A 21,862-nucleotide genomic window follows, 5' to 3' on the forward strand; every position below is an offset into this window, starting at 1 on the left:
GGCTTAGTTACTCCTGGATGAAAATTTTTCACCACTGAAGGCCAACTTGTTTACCTTTGCATTCGTTATTTCTCTTTTTTTAGGGTGGCATGTAATTTTATTCTTAGAATATAGTATTTTTATGAATCTGTATGTGAAGAATTCTACCCATGTTTCATGACTTGATAGAATGGGGCTTCTCTGTTCTAGGGGCACTTTCTCATCTGGAGGCAATTTTGCCCCTCAGGGGACATTTGGCAATGCCGGGAGACATTTTTGATTGTCAAGACTGAGGGTGGGGCTGGCACTGTGGCTCAGGCCTGTAATCCCAGCACTTTGGGAAGCTGAGGCGGGTGGATCACTTGAGCTCAGGAGTTTTGAGACCAGACTGGGCAACATGACAAAACCCCATCTTTACAAAATATACAAAAATTAGCCAGGTGTGTTGGTGTGCCTGTGGTCCCAGCTACTCAGGTGGCTGAGGTGGGAGGATCACTTGAGTCCAGGAGGTTGAGGCTGCATTGAACCATAATCATGCCATTGAACTCCAGTTTGGGTGACAGAGTGAGACCCTGTCTTTAAAAAAAAAAAATTTGGGAATAGGGGTAGGTGGGTAGTACTGCTGACATTCTGGAGGATAGAGGTCACTGATGCTCCTAAACATCCTACAATGCACAGGGCAACCCCTAAAGTGAATTATCTGACCCTGAAGGTTAATAGTGACAAGGTTGAAAAACCCTATTTAGGTTATGCTTTATTCTTAGCTAATGAAATTACTTTCATTTCAGAGTTTTGAAGCACCATGTTCTTCAGTGTCATCTGAAAGTATCCAGGATACAGACCAAGAGGTTACTGATATTCTTATTTACTTTGAAATTTTTAGTGAAATTAAGTCAAACAGTTCCTACTTCTAATAAAAAATAATGACTGTAGAAACCTTGATAATATGAAAATACAATGATGTCTCTATTTAAATCAATATGTAAGGTTTTATGAAGTCATGCAAAACTATTCAGAAAAGTATACTTTAGTACTTTTTGTTTCTAGTAAGGTTATCTGTTGTGAACAAAGAGCATGAAACCAGTGGCCCACAAGTAATCTGAATTTTGATTTAATTTTATGACACTTTCCCTGTTTATGCCTAGGGTTGCCAAAATGCAGTAGGACATTAACCTATTTTTACTTCATTTTAAAAATCGTCAGATGAAAACATTATTCAATGAAAATGAGAGTACATGAGTGTTTACCTAAAAAGGTTGTTTCATTTCCCAACCAGAGTCCCCTGACTGATCTTCATAGAATTTTATGTTCACTTGTCCTAAGTTAAGATGAGATTTGTGGAACACTTTGTAATTGTCTATTTAAAGACTTTCAGGCCGGGCACGGTGGCTCAAGCCTGTAATCCCAGCACTTTGGGTGGCCAAAGCGGGAGGATTACCTGAGGTCAGGAGTTTGAGACCAGCCTGGCCAACATGGCGAAACCCCGTCTCTACTAAAAATGCAAAAATTAGCTGGGCGTGGTGGTGCATGCCTGTGATCCCAGCTACTCAAGAGGCTGAGGCGGGAGACTTACTTGAGCCTGGGAGATGGAGGTTGCAGTGAGCCAAGATTGTGCCGCTGCACTTCAGCCTGGGTGACAGAGCAAGACTCTGTCTCAAAACAAAACAAAACAACTCTCAAACTATATTAATTGATTTTTATTTGTGACAGTCAATTGTATTTTTCTGTTTTGAGGTGCTCCTTGATAGAAGAAAGGTGTCTCATCTCTGATCTAAAGCTAGATTGTATTTCATTTCTTTGTGTCAGAATAACATCAGAGAAGTATTTCTGTGAAGTGAGAATGTTTTTAAGATCTAGATTTCAGTTTATGATGGTTCATAAATAATCTTAGAAATCTCAAGAAGAATGCTCACAGTCAAGATAAAAAAATTTTGACTCCTAAAATGAAGTGAGAATTGAAATGAGAATGAACTTACTTTAATGTCTAGGTATTTGACTCTGTGCAAGGAGCTTCACCTAGCTTATTTCATTTATTCCTCACAAAAATCCTAAAGGAAATAGATATTAAAGATTCCTATTTTGTGAATTAACAAACTGAGATCCAAAGTTGTTAAATAATTTGTTTGTATAAGGTTGCGGAGGTAAGAAGAAAACTATTTTGAAAACCATGTGTGTGTTTATAAATCTTTATTGTTTTACTATGCTGCCTTCAGAGTTTTATAAAATTTTTCTTTCCATAAACCATCTCAAGTGAATTAAGAATTAATTGCTTTCTTCTCTTGTCAATCTGCAAAGTAACTCAAAATATTTCACTGGGGTCTTTTACAATTTAGATGCAGATAGTAGAAGAGCTTCATGCTGCACGTGTGGGAAAAAGTGTGGATTTACCTGGAGAGTTAATGAATATGGAAATTGACTTAGAAGATGATGTACATTCTTCCTCTGGTATACCCTGTATGTTGACGTTTATGCTCTCCTATGCTTTCCTAAAAATTAATGTGCCAATATTCAGTTTTTATAATATTTCGATGAAAAATGTTAAAAAATATGCTCACTTGAAATGAATGATAAAGTAATAGTTTATTTTTTTAGCTACAGGAATTAGATCCAATATTTGTCTTTTTAGTTTTACATATTTCACATTATTAGATAGTTAGATATATTTTCTCTTTTTCTGTCAAGAGGCAGTAATTAGGATTATGAGTTGTCTTTTTTTCTTGCTGTTGTAACTTTAACAATTTCAACTACGTAAAGCACTGATCAGAAATAATGCAAAATAGCTGATACAGTTGCTCACACCTATAATTCCAGCATTTTGGAAGGCTGAGATGGGAGGATTGCCCAAACCCAGGAGTTCAAGGCCAGCCTAGGCAACATAGTGAGATTTCGTGTCTATAGAAAATAAAGTTAGCTAGGTGTGATGGCATGCGCCTATAGTCTCAGCTACTCAGAAGGCTGAGGTGGGAGGATTGCTTGAGCCTGGGAGGTTGAGGCTGCAGTGTGCCAAGATTGCGCCACCACATTCCAGCCTGGGTGACAGAACTAGACCCTCTCTCTCAAAAAAAAAAAAAAAAAAAAAAAAAAAGAAGAAAGAATGCTTGAAGGTATTATATTTATTGATTTCTTGTTCATGTTGTAAAATTTTGATTTTTTTTTTTTTTTTGCTACTGGGAGAAGGTAATGATAGAGATTATCCAAAATCTGTCAGTGTACTATTTCAAATTCTGTTTTTAAAAATGGTAATGCTGACCAGGCATGGTGGCTCACACCTGTAATCCCAGCACTTTGGGAGGCTGAGGTGGGTGGATCACCTGAGGTCAGGAGTTCGAGACCAGTCTGGCCAACATGGTGAAACCCCGTCTCTACTGAAAATATGAAAAAATTAGCTGGGCATGGTGACCCATGCCTGTATTCCCAGCTACTCAGGAGGCTGAGACAGGAGAATGGCTTGAACCTGGGAAGCAGAGGTTGCGGTGAGCCAAGATTGAGCTACTGTGCTTCAGCCTGGGCACCAACAGCAAAACTCCATCTCAAAAAAAAAAAAAAAAAAAAATAGTAATGCTACCTTTACATTCACATTGTAGTTTTCATTTTTCAAATGTTTTCCTGTGTGTTAACTTATCTGAACCTTAAAATGATCCTATGCAGTAACAATGCTAGTATTATTATGTATTGTCTTTTTTTGTTTGTTTTTGTTTTTGTTTTGAGACGGAGTCTCCCTGTGTCACCCAGGCTGAAGTGCGTTGGAGCTATCTCTGCTCACTGCAACCTATGCCTCCTGCATTCAAGCCATTCTCCTGCCTCAGCCTCCTGAGTAGCTGGGACTACAGGCGTGTGCCACCATGCCCGGCTAATTTTTGTATTTTTAGTAGAGATGGGGTTTCACTATGTTGACCAGGCTGATCTTGACCTCCTGACCTCAGGTGATCCGCCTGCCTCGGCCTCCCAAAGTGCTGGGATTACAGGCGTGAGCCACCAAACCTGGCATGTATTTTCTTTTACACATATTTATCTTTCGATTATATTCACTCAGGATATGTTAAAATTAGCTTATAATTACTAAGCACAGCTGCCAGTGATCCATGACAGAAGTTAGAAACATAATTACTTCCCCGGCTAGTCAGTTCATAATTTAAAATCCACCTACAAGCAATTTATACTGTTCTACTGGTGGGTGATTAAACATTGATTACTATTCTTTCTCTTAAGAATTGAAGTAAAAGCAATTTTGTTTTTATTGTCTAAAGGACTTCTCTTAAGAATGCTATCAAAAACATTCTCCATGACTGGTTTTTCATAGTCTTGGCCCCAGGTTTCCTGTGTATTTCTGCTTTGCCAACCCTTACCTTCTCTGCCCACTTTGACTTAGATGATTCTCCACCCCACTCCCACTCCAAACAGTGGTTGCAGTTCCTATCCAGAGGACCCTTAATTGATTGGGGAGAAATTTACTTGGCAACAAAGATATGGACCAGATAGATAGCAACTTTAGAGTCTAGCCAACTGTGTAAATCTCTGATATAGTTAACAAGACAAAGAGGCGTTTTAAATTTAATTGAATTTTCAATGCTTCTATGATATCGAAATTTTAGACATTATGTAAGTCTATTATCAAATATCATGAAATCTTTGCTCTTTTTCTCTAGCAAATAATACTTCAGACAGAAAACTTCTAATTGTTATTGACACAAATATTCTGATGAATCATCTCAAATTTGTTAGAATTCTGAAGACAACAGAAGTACCAGGTATTTACAGAACATATTTAAAGATTCTGATTTTCTTCCCTGAGTTGATATTTTATATTAACAGTGATGTGGCTTTTTCTCCCACGAATATGTCTCCATTTGGATATGCTATATATTAAGCATATTCAGTGTTATAAGTTTAAAAAAAGCCTTTACAGGTTAAACTAGCAATCTGAACTCACTCTTTTTTTGATCTCCAAGAGTGCTTATTTTTTTAACATTCTTTTGACACATTATTCTCTTTTTAATTTCTGTTTTATAATATATTGTCTCTCAATTTATTCTGAATTTCTCAAAGGTAGGGAGGACTGTGTGCTTTAAAACTTTCACCTCTTGGACAGCAATTCTATTTAGTAGCTCAATAAATGTTTGTTAAATTCTAAGAAATCCTTTTTTTTTTTAGGTTTTGACAAACTTGTGTTAATAATTCCCTGGGTCGTTATGCAAGAGCTAGATCGTATGAAGGAAGGAAAACTACTAAAACATGCCCAGCACAAAGCTATACCTGCAGTTCATTTCATCAACGAGAGTCTCAGAAATCAAGATAGAAAGCTATGGGGTCAATCAATACAACTTGCATCCCAAAAACATTGTAAGTATTGTTCTTTCAGGGTGCCTCCTGATTAATACTTGTTTGGCTGCAGACTCATTATTGGAGGGAAATGGTATAAAACTTTTAAAACATTTAAACCCGTTGGAATGTGAAATGGAAGGGGCATTGTGATGGTTTGTGGCTTAGAGTCTTTGATTTTTATTTTTCTGCTTCTCCTAGACGTTCTTACATTATGTCTATATTTCATAGATAGTGACTGTATAGTTGTGTATGCATACTTGTCTATTTCACAGAACCTCGGACTCCTTTTTAAAAAATACTGTTGCTGAGTGATGAAGTCTGTAAGTGATCCAGGTTTCTAGTCCGTTAATATCACCGTATGCAGTTAATGTACCATGGAGATGATGTTGTTTTCCTGTGGTTTGTCAGAATCGGTAATAATGAATGAGGTGTTTTTACAGTAAAGGTTTATAGATTTTCCCCTCATTGAATTTTTTTCAATATTAGTTTCTATGAAGTCATTTAAAAATTGCTTTAGTCCTAAAAGTTAAGTATGTTCTTTATGTTTTATATAATTTGCTGGAAAAATATCTATATGTAAAGGAACACTTATTTCAGTGGAGTTTATACATATATTTAGAAGATTTATTTCGTTCTTTAAGAATTCATTTCTTCCCAGCTCAGAATTATTTATTTAGGTAAACTTACATTATTTTAAATACCATGGATTTGTACTGTCCACTGCACCCATATTCACTGTAAGATTTGAAAGAATTCATCTTAAGAGGAATCCAATTATGGTATTAACTATGAGAAGACTTTAAAAACCATGATTAGATTCATCTTAAGGTGAATTACTTTAGTCTAAAATTTTTGTTTAGTCTTAAAATTTTGAAGAAAAAGGGTCTCTACCATTCATTCATTATCTAAACAAATATTTATTAGCTCTTAGTATGTTCCAGATATAATGCTTATGAATTTTGTGTGAAGATGGTCCATGTCGAGTAGCTTTAGTTGACTATAATTTTAGCCTTGTCCTTAACTATTTCCAAAATTATATTTATTTGATATAGTATTTATCTACTATAGTGAGAGGAACATAGGATTTGAAATATCAACCTGGGTTTATAGCATAACCTGGGGAAAGTTAAAGGTGAAGAAACTGAATAAATGAAATGAAAGGAAATAACTTCCATGTCATAAAATGGTTGTGAAGATTGGTTAATATGTTAAACTACCTAATAGCTTATGGTCAGAATAGGTGATAATTCTCTTGTGTCCTCATTATATGAAAGGCTCATACAGATTGATAAGAGTCATCTCTCATTTTTAAAAAATATCTGATTTATTTTTATCACTTCTAGGTTTAGAAAGTTACTCTCTTCCAACCCACTAGGAAGATTCACAGCACTGCACTGCTTTGAGACTATGAATTGGTAACTTTGTAGAAGAGCAATATTTAGCAATGTGCTTGAATAAGCCTAAGGATAATAATTGTCTTTCTAGAAATGTATCCTAAAAAAAGTGAGAGATGCAGGCAGTGATTTATATAAATAGTGTTCATTATAGCATTATTTATGTAACAAAAAAAGTAGAATCAACCTATATAACATTTGGAGAAGTTACATACATTCCTATAGCCATATGAGGGGACACTATATTTGGAAAAACATTAATAACATAATTTTAAATAAAAACAAACATAAGATTAAAACATATGTGTAGTATAATTCTAAATTTATTTAATTATGTGTATATACTTATTAGTGATGAATAGAGATGATATTTACCTGATGGGTTTATCAGTTATTTTAATTTTCTTTATATTTTCTGTATTTTCCAGATTTTTAATTCCTTTTTTTTTTTTTTTTTTTGAGATGGAGTCTCGCTCCCATTGCACAGGCTGGAGTGCAGTGGCGTGATCTCAGCTCACTGCAACCTCCACCTCGCGGGTTCAAATGATTCTCCTTCCTCAGCCTCCCGAGTAGCTGAGATTATAGGCATGCGCCACCATGCCTGGCCAATTTTTATATTTTCAGTAGAGACAGAGGTTCACTATGTTGGCCAGGCTGGTCTCTTAACTCCTGACCTTAGGTGATCCACCCGCCTTGGCCTCCCAAAGTGCTAAGATTACAGGCGTGAGCCACCATGCCTGGCCTTTTTTTTTTTTTTTTTTTTTTTTTTTTTTTTTTTAAAGAGACGGAGTCTTGCTTTGTCACCCAGGCTGGAGTGCAATGGTGTGATCTCAGCTCACTGCAACCTCCATCTCCTACCTCTACCTTCAAGTGCTTCTCGTGCCTCAGCCTCCTAGAGTAGCTGGGATTACAAGTGTGAGCCACTACGCCCAGCTGATTTTTGTATTTTTAGTAGAGATGGCGTTTGTCATGTTGGACAGGCTGGTCTTGAACTCCTGACCTCAGGTGATCCACATGCCTCAGCCTCCCTCGGCTCACAGGCGTGAGTCACTGTGCCCGGCCAATAAAATTATATATTTTTTATAATAAGGTAAAAATAATTAAAGGCAACAAATAGTTATCTGCCACTCCCCTAATCAGGCATTTGTTCTGTATTTTTATATTTTTCATTGTATTTTTATTGATTCATTTGTTTGCCAAGTATTTGTACCAGACACTGTTCCAAATGTTGGGCCTGTAACAGTGAATGAGAAAGGGAAACCCTGCTGTTGAGGAGGTTAAATTCTATTAGGTATTAAACATCTTAATAACTATAATTTATATAGAATTTTTTATTCTGTGTGTGAGTAGCGGTCATAGATGTTGAGGTGCCATTTAAGCTGAATCTTTTAAATTTTTTTTTTTTTTTTTTTTTTTTTTTGAGATGGAGTTTCACTCTTGTTGCCCAGGCTGGAGTGCAATGGCGTAATCTCGGCTCACTGCAATCTCTGCCTCCTGGGTTCAAGTGAGCGATTCTCCTGCCTCAGCCTCCTGAGTAACTGGGATTACAGGCATGTGCCACCATGCCCGGCTAATTTTTTAAAATATTTTTTTAGAGATGGGGTTTCACCATGTTGGTCAGGCTGGGCTTGATCTCCTGACCTCAAGTGATCTGTCCGCCTCAGCTTCCCAAAGTGCTGGGATTACAGGTATGAGCCACCGTGCCTGGCCAAGCTGAATCTTAAGTAATAAATACATGGTACTTTTAAGCATTCACTATTGCCATACACTGGGCTAAATACTTTATATACGTTCTCATTTACTCCTCATGATTAGAAACTTCGCCCAAGAATACATATCTAGTAAGAGGGAAAACAAGGATTCATACCCAGACTGGTCTGTTTCCAGAGTCTTTATTTTGTTCACTTTTGAACAGTACATGTTTGTACTGTTTCATTTTTCATTCAATAAAAATACAATGAAAAATATAAAAATACAGAACAAATGCCTGATTAGGGGAGTGGCAGATAACTATTTGTTGCCTTTAATTATTTTTACCTTATTATAAAAAATATATAATTTTATTGGCCGGGCACAGTGACTCACGCCTGTGAGCCGAGGGAGGCTGAGGCACGTGGATCACCTGAGGTCAGGAGTTCAAGACCAGCCTGTCCAACATGACAAACGCCATCTCTACTAAAAATACAAAAATCAGCTGGGCGTAGTGGCTCACACTTGTAATCCCAGCTACTCTAGGAGGCTGAGGCACGAGAAGCACTTGAAGGTAGAGGTAGGAGATGGAGGTTGCAGTGAGCTGAGATCACACCATTGCACTCCAGCCTGGTGACAAAGCAAGACTCTGTCTCTAAAAAAAAAAAAAAAAAGGCCAGGCATGGTGGCTTACACCTGTAAGGTGCTCAAAAGTATTTGTTGAATAACTAAATATTTCATGAATAGTCTTACAGTTTATTTTTCAGCTCCATATATCTTAGAAAAAGTGGCACTACTGATAATCTTGAATTTGATACCTTTAGAGCAGTGCACTGTTACTTTTAAGCCTCCTTTTATCTGCTGAATTGAATTGTTTAAAGTTAACTAATGATTTTGAGTTACACATTTTGCACTATTCATGGCATTTACCCTCTGAATTTAAGGGAAATTGGCTACTGTCATATATTTCTGTCTGGCTCACTGGTCATCTGATCAAGAAATTTAATCATATCTTCCTCATACTCATGTCCTGATATAGTTGAGCTCTGTCTAGATTTCACCAGTATGAACTCCTAAATAGTTTTTCTTTGCATATCCATCTGGTTAGCATGGGAACCTGGCACAAGTTAAGCCCTATGTAAATATTTGTTGCATGAATGAATGAATTTTCTAATTTGAAGGATTCAAGGACTAAGTAATATAGGCCAGAAGTTGAGAGAAAAATGATTATAAACAGGGAACAAGGTTGAGACTAATTGGCTGGTATGTCTTAAATTTTAATGTATAAGAGACAGGCCAAGAGCTTAAATTAGTGTCTGGGTCCAGGCTTCAAAGATTCTTACCCAGAAATATATTTGGGGTGTGGTCCTGTATTCTGTATTATTAATAAGTACCCTAGGGAGTTCTCAGGTAGGTAGTGTATGGACTTGTGGGAAACATTATCTTTGGTCCAATTTCTACACATTGCATTATTATTATTATTATTTTGTTCTTAATTTTTTTAGAGACAAGGTCTCACCCTGTCACCCAGGCTGGAGTGCAGTGACATGATCATAGCTCACTGTAGACTTGAACTCCTGAGCTCAAGCGATCTTCCCTCCTCGGCCTCCTGAATAGCTGGAACTACAGGACTACAGAAGTGTGCCACCGAGCCTGGCTAATTTTCTCGTTTTTTTGCAGAGGCAGAGTCTTGCCATGTTGCCCAGGCTGATCTTGAAATGCTGACTTAAAGCGATCTCTCTGCTTCAGCCTCTCAAAATGTTGGGATCACAGGCACCAACCACCTGGCCTGCATTATTTTTACAAAAACTGAATTTTTGCTACATGTTTTGAGGCTTAGAGAATGCTAGAGGGTACCCTGTCAGCAACTGATTAACATTTGTTAGGAATTACTTTTTGTGTTACCTTCCTAGGGCCCATATTTCGTTCTCCTGTATATCTCTAATTGTGTTGCTTTAGAGATTAAGGAAGAGCACACACAGGAAACTAGTTTAGTTACTGGTAGAACAGTTGCTTATTAGTTCACAGACTTCTTAAGCTGAGAAAATGTTAAGTTACTTATAATCTGTAAGTGTCTGAATTGATAATAGAATTCATGGTTTTTGGTTTCTAGTCTGACATTTAGCCTTCTGATCACATTTCTTTCCTTTGAGTTTGCTAATAGGCATATTCTAGACCATTTTAATAGCGAACTAACCACATTAAATCCACAACTATATGCTATGTAAATTATAGATTCAGAGTTTTTAAAAAATTATTTTGCTTTCTTGTCTTTTTATTTAAAAAGTTTTCTTTTATATGTATATATAAAATAAATATATGAAATATGTATTTCTTATATATGTTTATTATATATGTATATATAACATATACTTATATATGTATATATGTATATATAAGTTATATATGTATATATAACATATACTTATATATGTATATATAAAAGTATATATATACACATATATGTATATATAAAAAGTACATATACATACATGTATATGTACTTTTTAAATTTTTTTTGAGACGGCGTCTCACTCTGTTGTCCAGCTTGGAGTGCAGTGGCGCGATCTCAGCTCACTGCAACCTCTGCCTCCTGGGTTCAACTGATTCTTCTGCCTCAGATTCCAAGTAGCTGGGATTACAGGCACCTGTCACAACACCTGGCTAAGTTTTGTATTTTTAGTAGAGATGGGGTTTTACCATGTTGGCCAGGCTGGTCTCGAACTCCTGACCTCAAGTGATCTGCCCCCCTCGGCGTCCCAGAGTGCTGGGATTACAGGCGTGAGCCACCGTGCCCAGCTGAGCTATATTTATTAATAGAGTTTTTGAGAGTAGTTTTAGTTTCACAGGAAAATTGCACAAAAGACAACAAGATTTCCCACATACTTCCTGCCCCCACACAAGCATAGCTTCCCCATTATCAATATCCTTCACTGGAGTGGTACCTTTGTTATAGTTGATGAACCTCCATTGACATCATTATCACTCTGAGTACATAGTTTACATTAGGTTCACTCTTGGCTTTGTACACTCTGTGGATTTGGACAAATGTGTAATGACGTGTGTCCATCATCATAGTGTCATACCTTAACTACCTTAAATCTCTTAGATATTTTTGTTTTGTAAATACAGCCTAGATTATTTCTGTGGCACCCACATTTCTAGGGTACTTATTGACCGTTGCCTTTACTAAATTTGCAGATGGATTGAGTGATGAGAACAATGATGATCGAGTACTAAAATGCTGTCTCCAGCACCAGGAATTATTCCCTTGTTCTTTTGTTATTCTGTGCACGTGAGTTTCATAGTCATTTTACTTTTTATTTTTTAAAAATAAACCAAATAATTAAAAAAAATTGTACTGTATCCAGCATACCAAAGATCAAAAACATACATAATTTTCCAAATCTGCCAGTAAGCATACCCACTTGTATCTGATAGTCTTATAATGTATGAGCTCTAGAGGAATGAGATCTCAACTAGATGAAGTTTCATTTCAATTTAATTTTTATACAATTCAGAAAACTTGGAAAAAGCAGGGGAAAAGGCACTTAATATCCCTCCAAAATAGTTTAAAAATCAGAATCTGACAGGATGTCTGACAGGATGAGACAAGAAATTTATTTACTTACATATTGCTGAAGTGGAGATAGGGTAGTTTATGTTGGAGTTGTGTGCTGGGTGCCTGTTACAGAGTTAGACTGCCTGGCTTCGAGTCCTGGATCTGTCATTTATCAGCGTTGTGACCCTGGACAAGTTGCCTAACTTAGTTTCGTCATGTGAAATAAACAGGAAGAATAATATTACCTGCCTCATGAGATTATTGTAAGTATTTAATCTGTTAATATATGTAAAGGACGTAGAATAGTGCCTAATATATAGTAGGATCTCAGTAAGAGTTTTCTCCCTCCTTCCCCCTTCCCCCTCCTTTTTCCCTCTCTACTGATATTTCCATAACTTAGTTCAAGGATAAAACTAAGATAATGCTAAACAAAATTTTATTCATCATGTATGAGAAAAGGTTCTGAAGGGACAGAAGAGCAATTTTAATTTACAGTTTTTTGTTTTTTTTAAATCAGTCTACATCATGCTTTGAAATTTGCAGTTTTAATCTGTATTTTATTCACTGCAAAATGGAGTTTTGACAGTTTCATGATAATGCTCAAATTGTTTCTGTGAAATGGAGCTATTTAGAAATCAGCAGCCCTAAGATGCTTCTTGCAAACATTCTGGTCAGTGTTACTATTTTAGCTATCTTCAAAGATAATGTGATTCCTTTTGCTATTAAAGGAAATATTAGAGATTTCTGTCTTTAGATTTTAAATTATATTTTGATCTAGGACATATTACTTTGGAGTTTGTTGAAGGCTGAAATAGAATTAATAATATATAAATCATTTTGAATTTGAGATAAATTTGAGAAGTAATTCTTTGTTGTGTAATTTTTTTTTTAGTTCAACTTAGAATGAAAATTAAATTGACAAAACTTTATCGATTCTTCATTATTTATACATTCACTGTTTTTTGGGGATTAACAGATATATTACTTTTTAGTGACTGAAAATTTATAGTCAAACCTTGCTTTTAATTCTGGCATAGTCATGTTCCAAGTGGTGAGCCTGTTTTTCTCTCTCTCTTTTTTTGGTTGGTTGGTTTGCATTTTCTTTAAATAGTGATAATCATGTGTATTGTATAAGTCATACCTACTATTGTGAGGACATATTTATATTACTTAAAATGGATGCTGATAATGTCAATTGGTAGTGATAGTAATCAGAAAAACTTTTATAACACTTATATACTATGCATCATTCTAAGTGCTTGCATTTACAATCCTAAGTCTGGGCCAGCAACACAATTAATATCTCCAATTCATATTGCTCTTCTAAACTCCAGGCTAATATACTCAACTATTTATTTGATATCTCGTGGATGTTTCATGGACATCTGAAACCTATCATCTCCGTAAATGAACTCTTGAGGTTTTCTTTTCAACTCTTCTACACCTGAGTAAAAAGGGTCATCTCCCACCCGTTTGCTAAAGCCAGAAACCAGGGAGTAAATTTTGATGCCTGCCTTTTCTTTATGATCTATATACAGTGAATTAGCCAGTTCTGTGTTGTCTTCTTTAATTTTATGTTTTAGAAACAGGGTCTTGCTATGTTGCCCAAGCTGGTCTCAAACTCCTGGGCTCAAGTGATCCTCCTTCCTCAGCCCCCCAAGTAGCTGAGGAAATGCACAAATCTTAACTATACAATGTTGACAAATGGTTGCACCGGTGTAGCTCACATCCTGTCAATATATAGAACACGTCTGTAACTCCTGTGTGGTTTTCTTTTTTGAGACAGAGTCTCACTCTGTCACCCACAATGGAGTGCAGTCGCGCCATCTTGGCTCACTGCAGTCTCCACCTCTCGGGTTCAAGTGATTCTTCTGTCTCAGCCTCCCAAGAAGCTGGGATTACAGGTGAGTGCCGCCATGCGTGACTAATTTTTGTATTTTTCATAGAGATGGGATTTCGCCATATTGGTCAGGCTGGTCTCAAACTCCTGACCTCAGATGATCCGGCCCCCTTGGCCTCCCAAAGTGCTGGAATTATAGGTGTGAGCCACCGCACCTGACCCAGAAAGTACTCTCTTGCCCTTTTTGCTCTTTTTTTTCTTGTTTCTTAAGGTGGTAACTTATATCACTTATTTGTTACTGCTGTGAATGTCCTCTAAGCACTTCTGCAGTTGTATCTCACAAATTTTAATACGTTGTGTTTTCATTTTCATTCTATTCGATATACTTTATAATTTCCCTTGTGACTCTTTCTCTGACCCATAGGTTATTTAGACGTTTGTTGCCTAATTGTAAGTATTTGCAAAATTTTCAGATACTTTTTTTTTTTTTACTGAATTGTAGTTTAATTTCTTTATGAATTGAGAACATAATTTACATGGTTTCTGTTCTTTTAAATTTGTTAAAGTTTGGTTTTTTGGCCAAGAATATGGTCTGTTTTAGTGAGTATTTTCTGTGTATTTGAACAGAATGTGTATTCTGCCCTTATGGGTGGAGTATTCTATAAATTTCAATTAGGTCAAATTGGTTGATAGTGTTCTTCAGGTCTTCTGTAACCTTAGTGGCCTACTTTTTCTTTTCTTTTCTTTTTTCTTTTTTACTTTTTTTTTTGAGATGGAGTCTCACTCTGTCGCCCAGGCTGGAGTATGGTGGTGCAATCTTGGCTCACTGCACCCTCTGCCTCCCGGGTTCAAGCAGTTCTCCTGCCTCAGCCTCCTGAGTAGCTGGGACTACAGCTGCATGCTGCCACTCCTGGCTAATTTTTGTATTTTTGGTAGAGACAGAGTTTCACCATGTTGGCCAGGATGATCTTGATCTCCTGACCTCGTGATCCTCCCGCCTCAGCCTCCCCAAAGTGCTGGGATTACAGGCATTAGCCACCTTGCCCAGGCTGGTTGCCTACTTTTTCTATGATCATTGTGAAAGGAGTATTGAAGTCTCCAACTATAATTGTGGATTTGTCTATTTCTCCTTTCAGTTCTATTTGTTTTGCTTCATGTATTGTGAAAGCCACTAAAGCTATGGCTTTCTGTTGTGGTAAAGCCATTGATGAATTAGAGAATTCCCTCAGGCAAAAAGATAGAAACTTGTAGTGAGATGCATATACATCTAAGATTGTTCATGCTTGTCTTCTTGGAGAAGTGCTTCTTTTATAATTATATAATGTCCTTTTTGGTTCTGACATTATTCCTAGTTCTAAAGCCTCCTTTGTCTAGTATTAATGCAACTATTCCAACTTTCTTTTGCTTAGTATTTTTGTGATATATCTTTTTGTATCATTTTACTTTTAGCCCATCTATGCCTGTATATTTAAAGTAAGTTTCTTGTAGACATCATGTAGTTGGTTCTTTTTTGAACAGTCTGACAATTTCTGTCTTTTAACTGTTAAGTTTAGACCATACATATTTAATTTGTTGGATTAAAATCTTACCATTTTGCAAATTATTTTCTATTTGTTTTGTTCCATCTGTGCTTTTTTTCCTTTTTCTCTTTTCGACTAATTGTTCATTTTTAATGATACCATTTTGTCTCCATTATTTACGTATTTATACTTTTTTGAAAAAACTTCTTATGGTTGTTTTAGCGTTTACAATATACATCTTTACTTATCAAAGCCTACCTTCAAATATTATACTGCTTCACTGGTAGTATAAGGATATTACTGTTGTATATATTGTCCCATAGCTCTTGGATACTTTTTTTTTTCAAAATCTTTTTATTATCTTTTTGTTTAAGTTTGGGTAATTTCTTTTGACTTCCCTTCGGGTTTGTTGATTCTTTCCTTCCCTTTGTCAGGTCTGTTGACAAGCCTGTTCAAGGCATTCTTCATTTTTGTTATGTGTTTTTTATTGCTAGGATTTCCATTTTATTCTTGTGGTTTTCATCTCTGCAAAACTGCTTGATTTTCCCTTCTTCCACCTTTTCCATTAGAGGCTTTAACATATTAATGAAAATTAGTTTAAATTTGCTGTCAGGTAGCTTCAGTATCTGTGTTGTATCCAAGTCTAGTTCCGTTGATTACTTTGACTCTTGGAAGTACGTTGTTTTTCTCTGGGCATACTTTATATGTAGATTTTGGAGCTCACTTGCTCTGTGGTTTCTTTTCTTCAGTTTCTCCTTAACTTTATTATTATTATTATTAGACTTTAAGTTCTGGGATACATATGCAGAACGTGCAGGTTTGTTACATAGGTATACACGTGCCATGGTGATTTGCTGCACCCATCAACCTGTCATCTGCATTAGGTATTTCTCCTAATGCTATCCCTCCCCTATCCCTCAACCCCCCAACAGGCCCTGGTGTGTGGTGTTCCCCTCCCTGTGTTCATATGTTCTCATTGTTCAACTCCCACTTATGAGTGAGGACATGCAGTGTGTGGTTTTCTGTTCCTGTGTTAGTTTGCTGAGGGTGATGGCTTCCGGTGTCATCCATGTCCTTGCAAAGGACATGAACTTATCCTTTTTTATGGCTGGATAGTTTTCGATGGTGTATATGTGCCACATTTTCCTTATCCAGTCTATCATTGATGGATGTTTGAGTTGGTTCCAAGTCTTTGCTTTGTGGATAGTGCTGCAGTAAACATACATGTGCATGTATCTTTATAGCAGCACGACTTATGATACTTTGGGTATATACCCAGTAATGGGATTGCTGGGTTAAAAATGGTATTTCTGGTTCTAGATCTGTGAGGAATCGCCACACTGTCTTCCACAGTGGTGAACTAATTTACACTCCCACCGACAGTGTAAAAGTGTTCCTATTTCTCCACATTCTCTCCAGCATCTGTTGTTTCTTGACTTTTTAGTGATCGCCATTCTAACTGGCATGAGATGGTATCTCATTGTAGTTTTGACAGAATCTCACAGCATTTGCTTGTCTGTAAAGGATTTTATTTCTCCTTCCCTTATGAAGCTTAGTTTGGCTGGATATGAAAGTCTGGGTTGAAAATTCTTTTCTTTAAGATTGTTAAATATTGGCCCCTCACTCTCTTCTGGCTTGTAGGGTTTCTGCGGAAAGATCTGCTATTAGTTTGATGGACTTCCCTTTGTGGGTAACCCGACCTTTCTCTCTGGCTGCCCTTAACATTTTTTTCCTTCATTTCAATCTTGGTGAACGTGATGATTATGTGTCTTGGGGTTACTCTTCTTGAGGAGTATCTTTGTGATGTTCTCTGTATTTTCTGAATTTGAATGTTGACCTTTCTTGCTAGGTTGGGGATGTTCTCCTGGATAATATCCTGAAGTGTGTTTTCCAACTTGGTTCCATTCTCCCTGCCACTTTCAGATAAACCAATCAAATGTAGGTTTGGTCTTTTCACATAGTTCCATATTTCTTGGAGGCTTTGTTCATTCCTTTTCATTCTTTTTTCTCTAATCTTGTCTTCAGGCTTTATTTCATTAAGTTGATCTTCAGTCTATGATATCCTTTCTTCTGCTTGATCAATTTGGCTATTGATACTTGTGTATGCTTTACGAAGTTCTCGTGCTGTGTTTTTCAGCTCCATTAGGTCATTTATCTTTTTCTCTAAACTGGTTATTCTAGTTAGCAATTCATCTAACCTTTTTTTTTTTTTCCAAGGTTCTTAGCTTCCTTGCATTGAGTTAGAACATGCTTCTTTAGCTTGGAGGAGTTTGTTATTACGCACCTTCTGAAGCCTACTTCTGTCAGTTCGTCAATTCATTCTGTGTCCAGTTTTGTTCCCTTGCTAGTGAGGAGTTGTGATCCTTTGGAGGAGAAAAGGTGTTCTGGTTTTGGAATTTTCAGCCTTTTTGGGCTGTTTTTTCCTCATCTTCATGGATTTATCTACGTTTGTTCTTTGATGTTGGTGACCTTCGGATAGGATTTCTGTGTGGATGCCCTTTTTGTTGATGTTGATGCTATTCATTTCTGTTTGTTGGTTTTCCTTCTAGCAGTCAGGCCCCTCTGCTGCAGGTGTGCTGGAGTTTGCTGGAGGTCCACTCTAGACCTTGTTTGCCTGGGTATCACCAGCAGAGGCTGCAGAGCAGCAAAGATTGCTGCCTGTTCTTTCCTCTGGAACCTTCATCCCAGAGGGGCACCCGCCAGATGCCAGCCGGAGCTCTCCTGTATGAGAGATCTGTTGACACCTGTTCGAGGTGTCTCTTAGGGGGCAGGAGGGTAAAGGACCCACTTGAGGAGGCAGTCTGTCTCTTCTGTCTCTTAGCTGAGCTCAAGCACTGTGCTGGGAGATCCACTGCTCTCTTCAGAACCGGCAGGCAGGAACGCTTAAGTCTGCTGAAGCTGTGTCCACAGCCGCAGCTTCCCCCAGGTTCTCTGTCCCAGGGAGATGGGAGTTTTATCTACAAGCTCCTGACTGGGGCTGCTGCCTTTCTTTCAGAGATGCCCTGCCCAGAGAGGAGGAATCTAGAGGGTCAGTCTGGCTACAGCAGCTTTGGGGTGCTGTGGTGGGCTCTGCCGAGTCTAAACTTTCTGGGTGCTTTGTTTACACTGTTAGGGTAAAACCACCTACTCAAGCCTCAGTAATGGCAGATATCCCTACCCCACCAAGCTCGAGCGTCACAGGTTGACTTCAGACTGCTGTGCTGGCAGTGAGAATTTCAAGCCAGTGGATCTTAGCTTGCTAGGCTTTGTGGGGCTGGGATCCACTGAGCTGGACCACTTGGCTCCCTGGCTTCAGCCCCCATTCCAGGGGAGTGAATGGTTCTGTCTTGCTGGTGTTCCAGGAGCCACTGGGGTATGAAAGAAACCTCCTGCAGCTAGCTCAGTGTCTGCCTAGATGGCCGCCCAGTTTTGTGCTTGAAACCCAGGGCCCTAGTGATGTAGGCACCCCAGGGAATCTCCTGGTCTGAGGGTTGCGAAGACCATAGGAAAAGTGTAGTATCTGGGCCGGAGTGCACCGTTCCTCAGGGCACAGTCCCTCACAGCTTCCCTTGGCTAGGGGAGGGAGTTCCCTGACCTCTTGCACTTCCTGGGTGAGTGGACGCCCCACCCTGCTTCAGCTTGCCCTCCGAGGGCTGCACCCTTTGTCTACCCAGTCCCAATGAGATGAGTTGGGTACCTCAGTTGGAAATGCAGAAATCACCTGCCTTCTGCGTTGATCTTGCTGGCAGCTGCAGACCGGAGCTGTTCCTATTCAGCTGTCTTACCAACCACCAATCCAGAGCACTCTCTCCCTTAACTTTCCAGCTGCCCTGGTCAACCTCGAACATGGTTCTTTGACATTTCAAGTCACTACTACTTGTCACACTTGATGAATTGGGAAGTGCCCAGAGGTAAAAAGAGACTTGTAGTTCTCACTATGCATTTTCTGTGTCTTCAGGGTAGATCCCACTCCAGCTTCTGCCTACATTCTGTTGCTCTCTAGTACCTTCAAATAGTTAATTTTTTTTTTGGTTTAGATTTTATAATTCTCATTCATAGTAGGGTTAGTGTGGCCAGACTACTCTGCCATTAACAGAAGCTGGAAGCCTACTGGCCTCTGAAACAATTTAGTAAACACAGGTAAGATCATGTCATTTCCCCACTGAAGTCCTTAAATTTCCTGTTTTTTAATGCCCTTGTCTTCCTCTGTAACCTCATAAACTGGTCTCATGCACTATGTTCTAATCATATTGATTTCTTTCAGCAAACAGCAAGTTTGTGCTATTTGTCTTATGCTTAATCTGAGTAAATTTGTACTTGTCTGCCCACTGTAAATTATTTCTCATACATAGCTCTCTGTTTCTCTTTGGATAGTCACATTCCTGTATTCAAATCCAGCTCCCACTTACTGGGTATAACTTCGGACAAGTTATTTAACCTCTTTACACCTCAATTCGCCATCTGTGGAATGGGAGTGAAGTTAATACTACTCCTACCTCAGAAGTTTGTTGTGAGGATTAAATAGCTATATATATATAAAGCACTTTAGAATGGTGCCTAGTACCCAAAGCTCATATTTTTTTTAAAAAAGTTGTTATTGTTTCTTAATGTATTGGCTGAGAATCACCTGCCTCTGACTAGATCTCATGTGATTTGATTTGCCATGTGGTTTACCTTATAAAAAAATATTTTTTCCTCCTAATCCCAACCTCCCAACCGTAGGGATGATAGAAACTTAAGAAACAAAGGCCTAATAAGTGGTGTGAAGTCACTCAGTAAAGAAGAATTGAGTGCAGAGTTACTACACTTATCTCTGAACACAGATGTGTGTCATCAGCCTTGTATTCCCAAGCAACAGTTGAAAGCAGGTAGTATTTTTACTGTAAATAATTAGAGATATATCTTATTTTATACACTAAGATTATTTATAACATTAGAATCGGTAGTAAATTTTTATTTTGTACATTTAAAATAACATCATTTGGAATACTTGCTGGCATGTAAATCATTGAATAAATGAAAGTTATGATAGTAATCCAAAAGAAAACATAATTAACATTATTACCTTCTGTATGTACTTTTACAAATTAATTTGATGTTTTTGTCTGCATGCTCACATACATTTTTACATTATAATCACTGTGTACATGCTAATTTGTACCTTGCAGAGTATACCTTTATTTTTCACCTTGATTTTCTTCGAGTGAAACAGAGTGTTCCTTTTAAATTAATAGCAGTTATAGGAGATATTTAGTTGACAAAGAGATAATTTTTTAGTTTCTTTTTTAAGTTGGCTTTCTATTTATAGCCTTCTATTAATATGGTAAAAACTCAGCTAGCAATAGAGAAACTTGTTGGAATCTGGTAATAGTTTTCTTTTTTAAAATTTTAGACTAATAAGAAGTAACAGGCTGGGTGCGCTGGCTCACGCCTGTAATCCCAGCACTTTGGGAGGCCGAGGTGTGTGGGCCACCTGAGGATTTCGAGGGCAGCCTGGCCAACATAGGGAAACCCTGTCTGTACTAAAAAGACAAAAAGATTTGCTGGGTGTGGTGGTGGGTGCCTGCAATCCCAGCTATTCGGGAGGCTGAGGCAGGAGAATCACTTGAACCCGGGAGGTGGAGGTTGCAGTGAGCCGAGATCGTGCCATTGTACTTCAGCCTGGGCAACGAGCAAAACTCTGTCTCAGAAAAAAAAAAAAGAAGTAAGGGCAATACTATTATTTCATTTTTTTTTTCACCAGAATAATCTGTTCTGTAGCTTGATATTTGAAGAAATATTATATTAAATCTGACATTATTTATAGGTACATCCCACCTTTTCCCTCTTTGGGGAAAATGATTATTGAAGTCTCTAATATATGTGCATTTTACATATAATTGTGTAAATAGTCATATATACATATATACTACTTATTTACCCTTTTTGGAGATAATGTTTTTATCATAATATTAAAAATGGCCTTTGAAGGAATAACAGGATATTCTAGTTTACAGTTTTTCAAGAGTAGTGTGCCTTTAGCTTGTCTACTTTGTAGAGATAAGCCACTTAATATTTTTAATTTCGCCATAAGAAAATACAGTTGTTTTCAAGTATCTAAAAAGTAATGTTATTGAAATGATATCATGTAAAATAATAAAAGCTCTTTTTAAAAGAGGAGGGCATGAAGATAGTTAAGCTGGAAATTTATTGATGTAGGCTGAGTTTAGAAAAATATTCCATTTTTTGCCAGCTACTCAGGATGCTGAGGCAAGAGAATCGCTTGAACCCGGGAGACAGAGGTTTCAGTGAGCCGAGATCGTGCCACTGCATTCCAGCCTGGGCGACAGAGCGAGACTGTCTCAAAAGAAAAAAAAAAAAAAAAAAATTCAATTTTTGGAAAAAAACCCATTTTGATCCATAGTTCTTGGTTTTTTGTTGTGAATAAATCTAAGGCATTCTTGTAACTCTTTTTGGAAAATAATAAAATTAAATTGTAGTTAAAATATCACATAAATTTCTTATTTGAGTAAAAATATTATTTTATTTTGCCTGTTAAAAAGATAAAACATTTGTTAAAGTAATATATTTATGTTGC

General features: G+C 37.4%; 1 protein-coding gene across 15 annotated transcripts in view; it reads left to right on the forward strand.

Moving 5' to 3' along the window:
* The window catches only part of LOC105484591 (SWT1 RNA endoribonuclease homolog), a 141,174-nt gene that overhangs the window by 22,657 nt on the left and 96,655 nt on the right, over positions 1-21,862 (forward strand). For 14 of the 15 annotated variants that reach the window (XR_011611988.1, XR_011611989.1, XR_011611996.1 and 11 more), the window contains exons 6-11: positions 768-827; positions 2,313-2,433; positions 4,626-4,727; positions 5,131-5,319; positions 11,586-11,679; positions 20,008-20,153. Coding sequence is in view for 9 of the 15 variants with exons in the window: in XM_011746374.3 (XP_011744676.2) it covers positions 768-827; positions 2,313-2,433; positions 4,626-4,727; positions 5,131-5,319; positions 11,586-11,679; positions 20,008-20,153 (712 nt within the window). In the remaining 6 variants the exon portion in view is untranslated. The remainder of the gene's footprint in view (positions 1-767; positions 828-2,312; positions 2,434-4,625; positions 4,728-5,130; positions 5,320-11,585; positions 11,680-20,007; positions 20,154-21,862) is intronic. The other variant, XM_011746377.2, reaches the window with a different exon arrangement.

This window comes from Macaca nemestrina, chromosome 1, assembly GCF_043159975.1.
Source record: "Macaca nemestrina isolate mMacNem1 chromosome 1, mMacNem.hap1, whole genome shotgun sequence".
Lineage (NCBI taxonomy): Eukaryota > Metazoa > Chordata > Mammalia > Primates > Cercopithecidae > Macaca > Macaca nemestrina.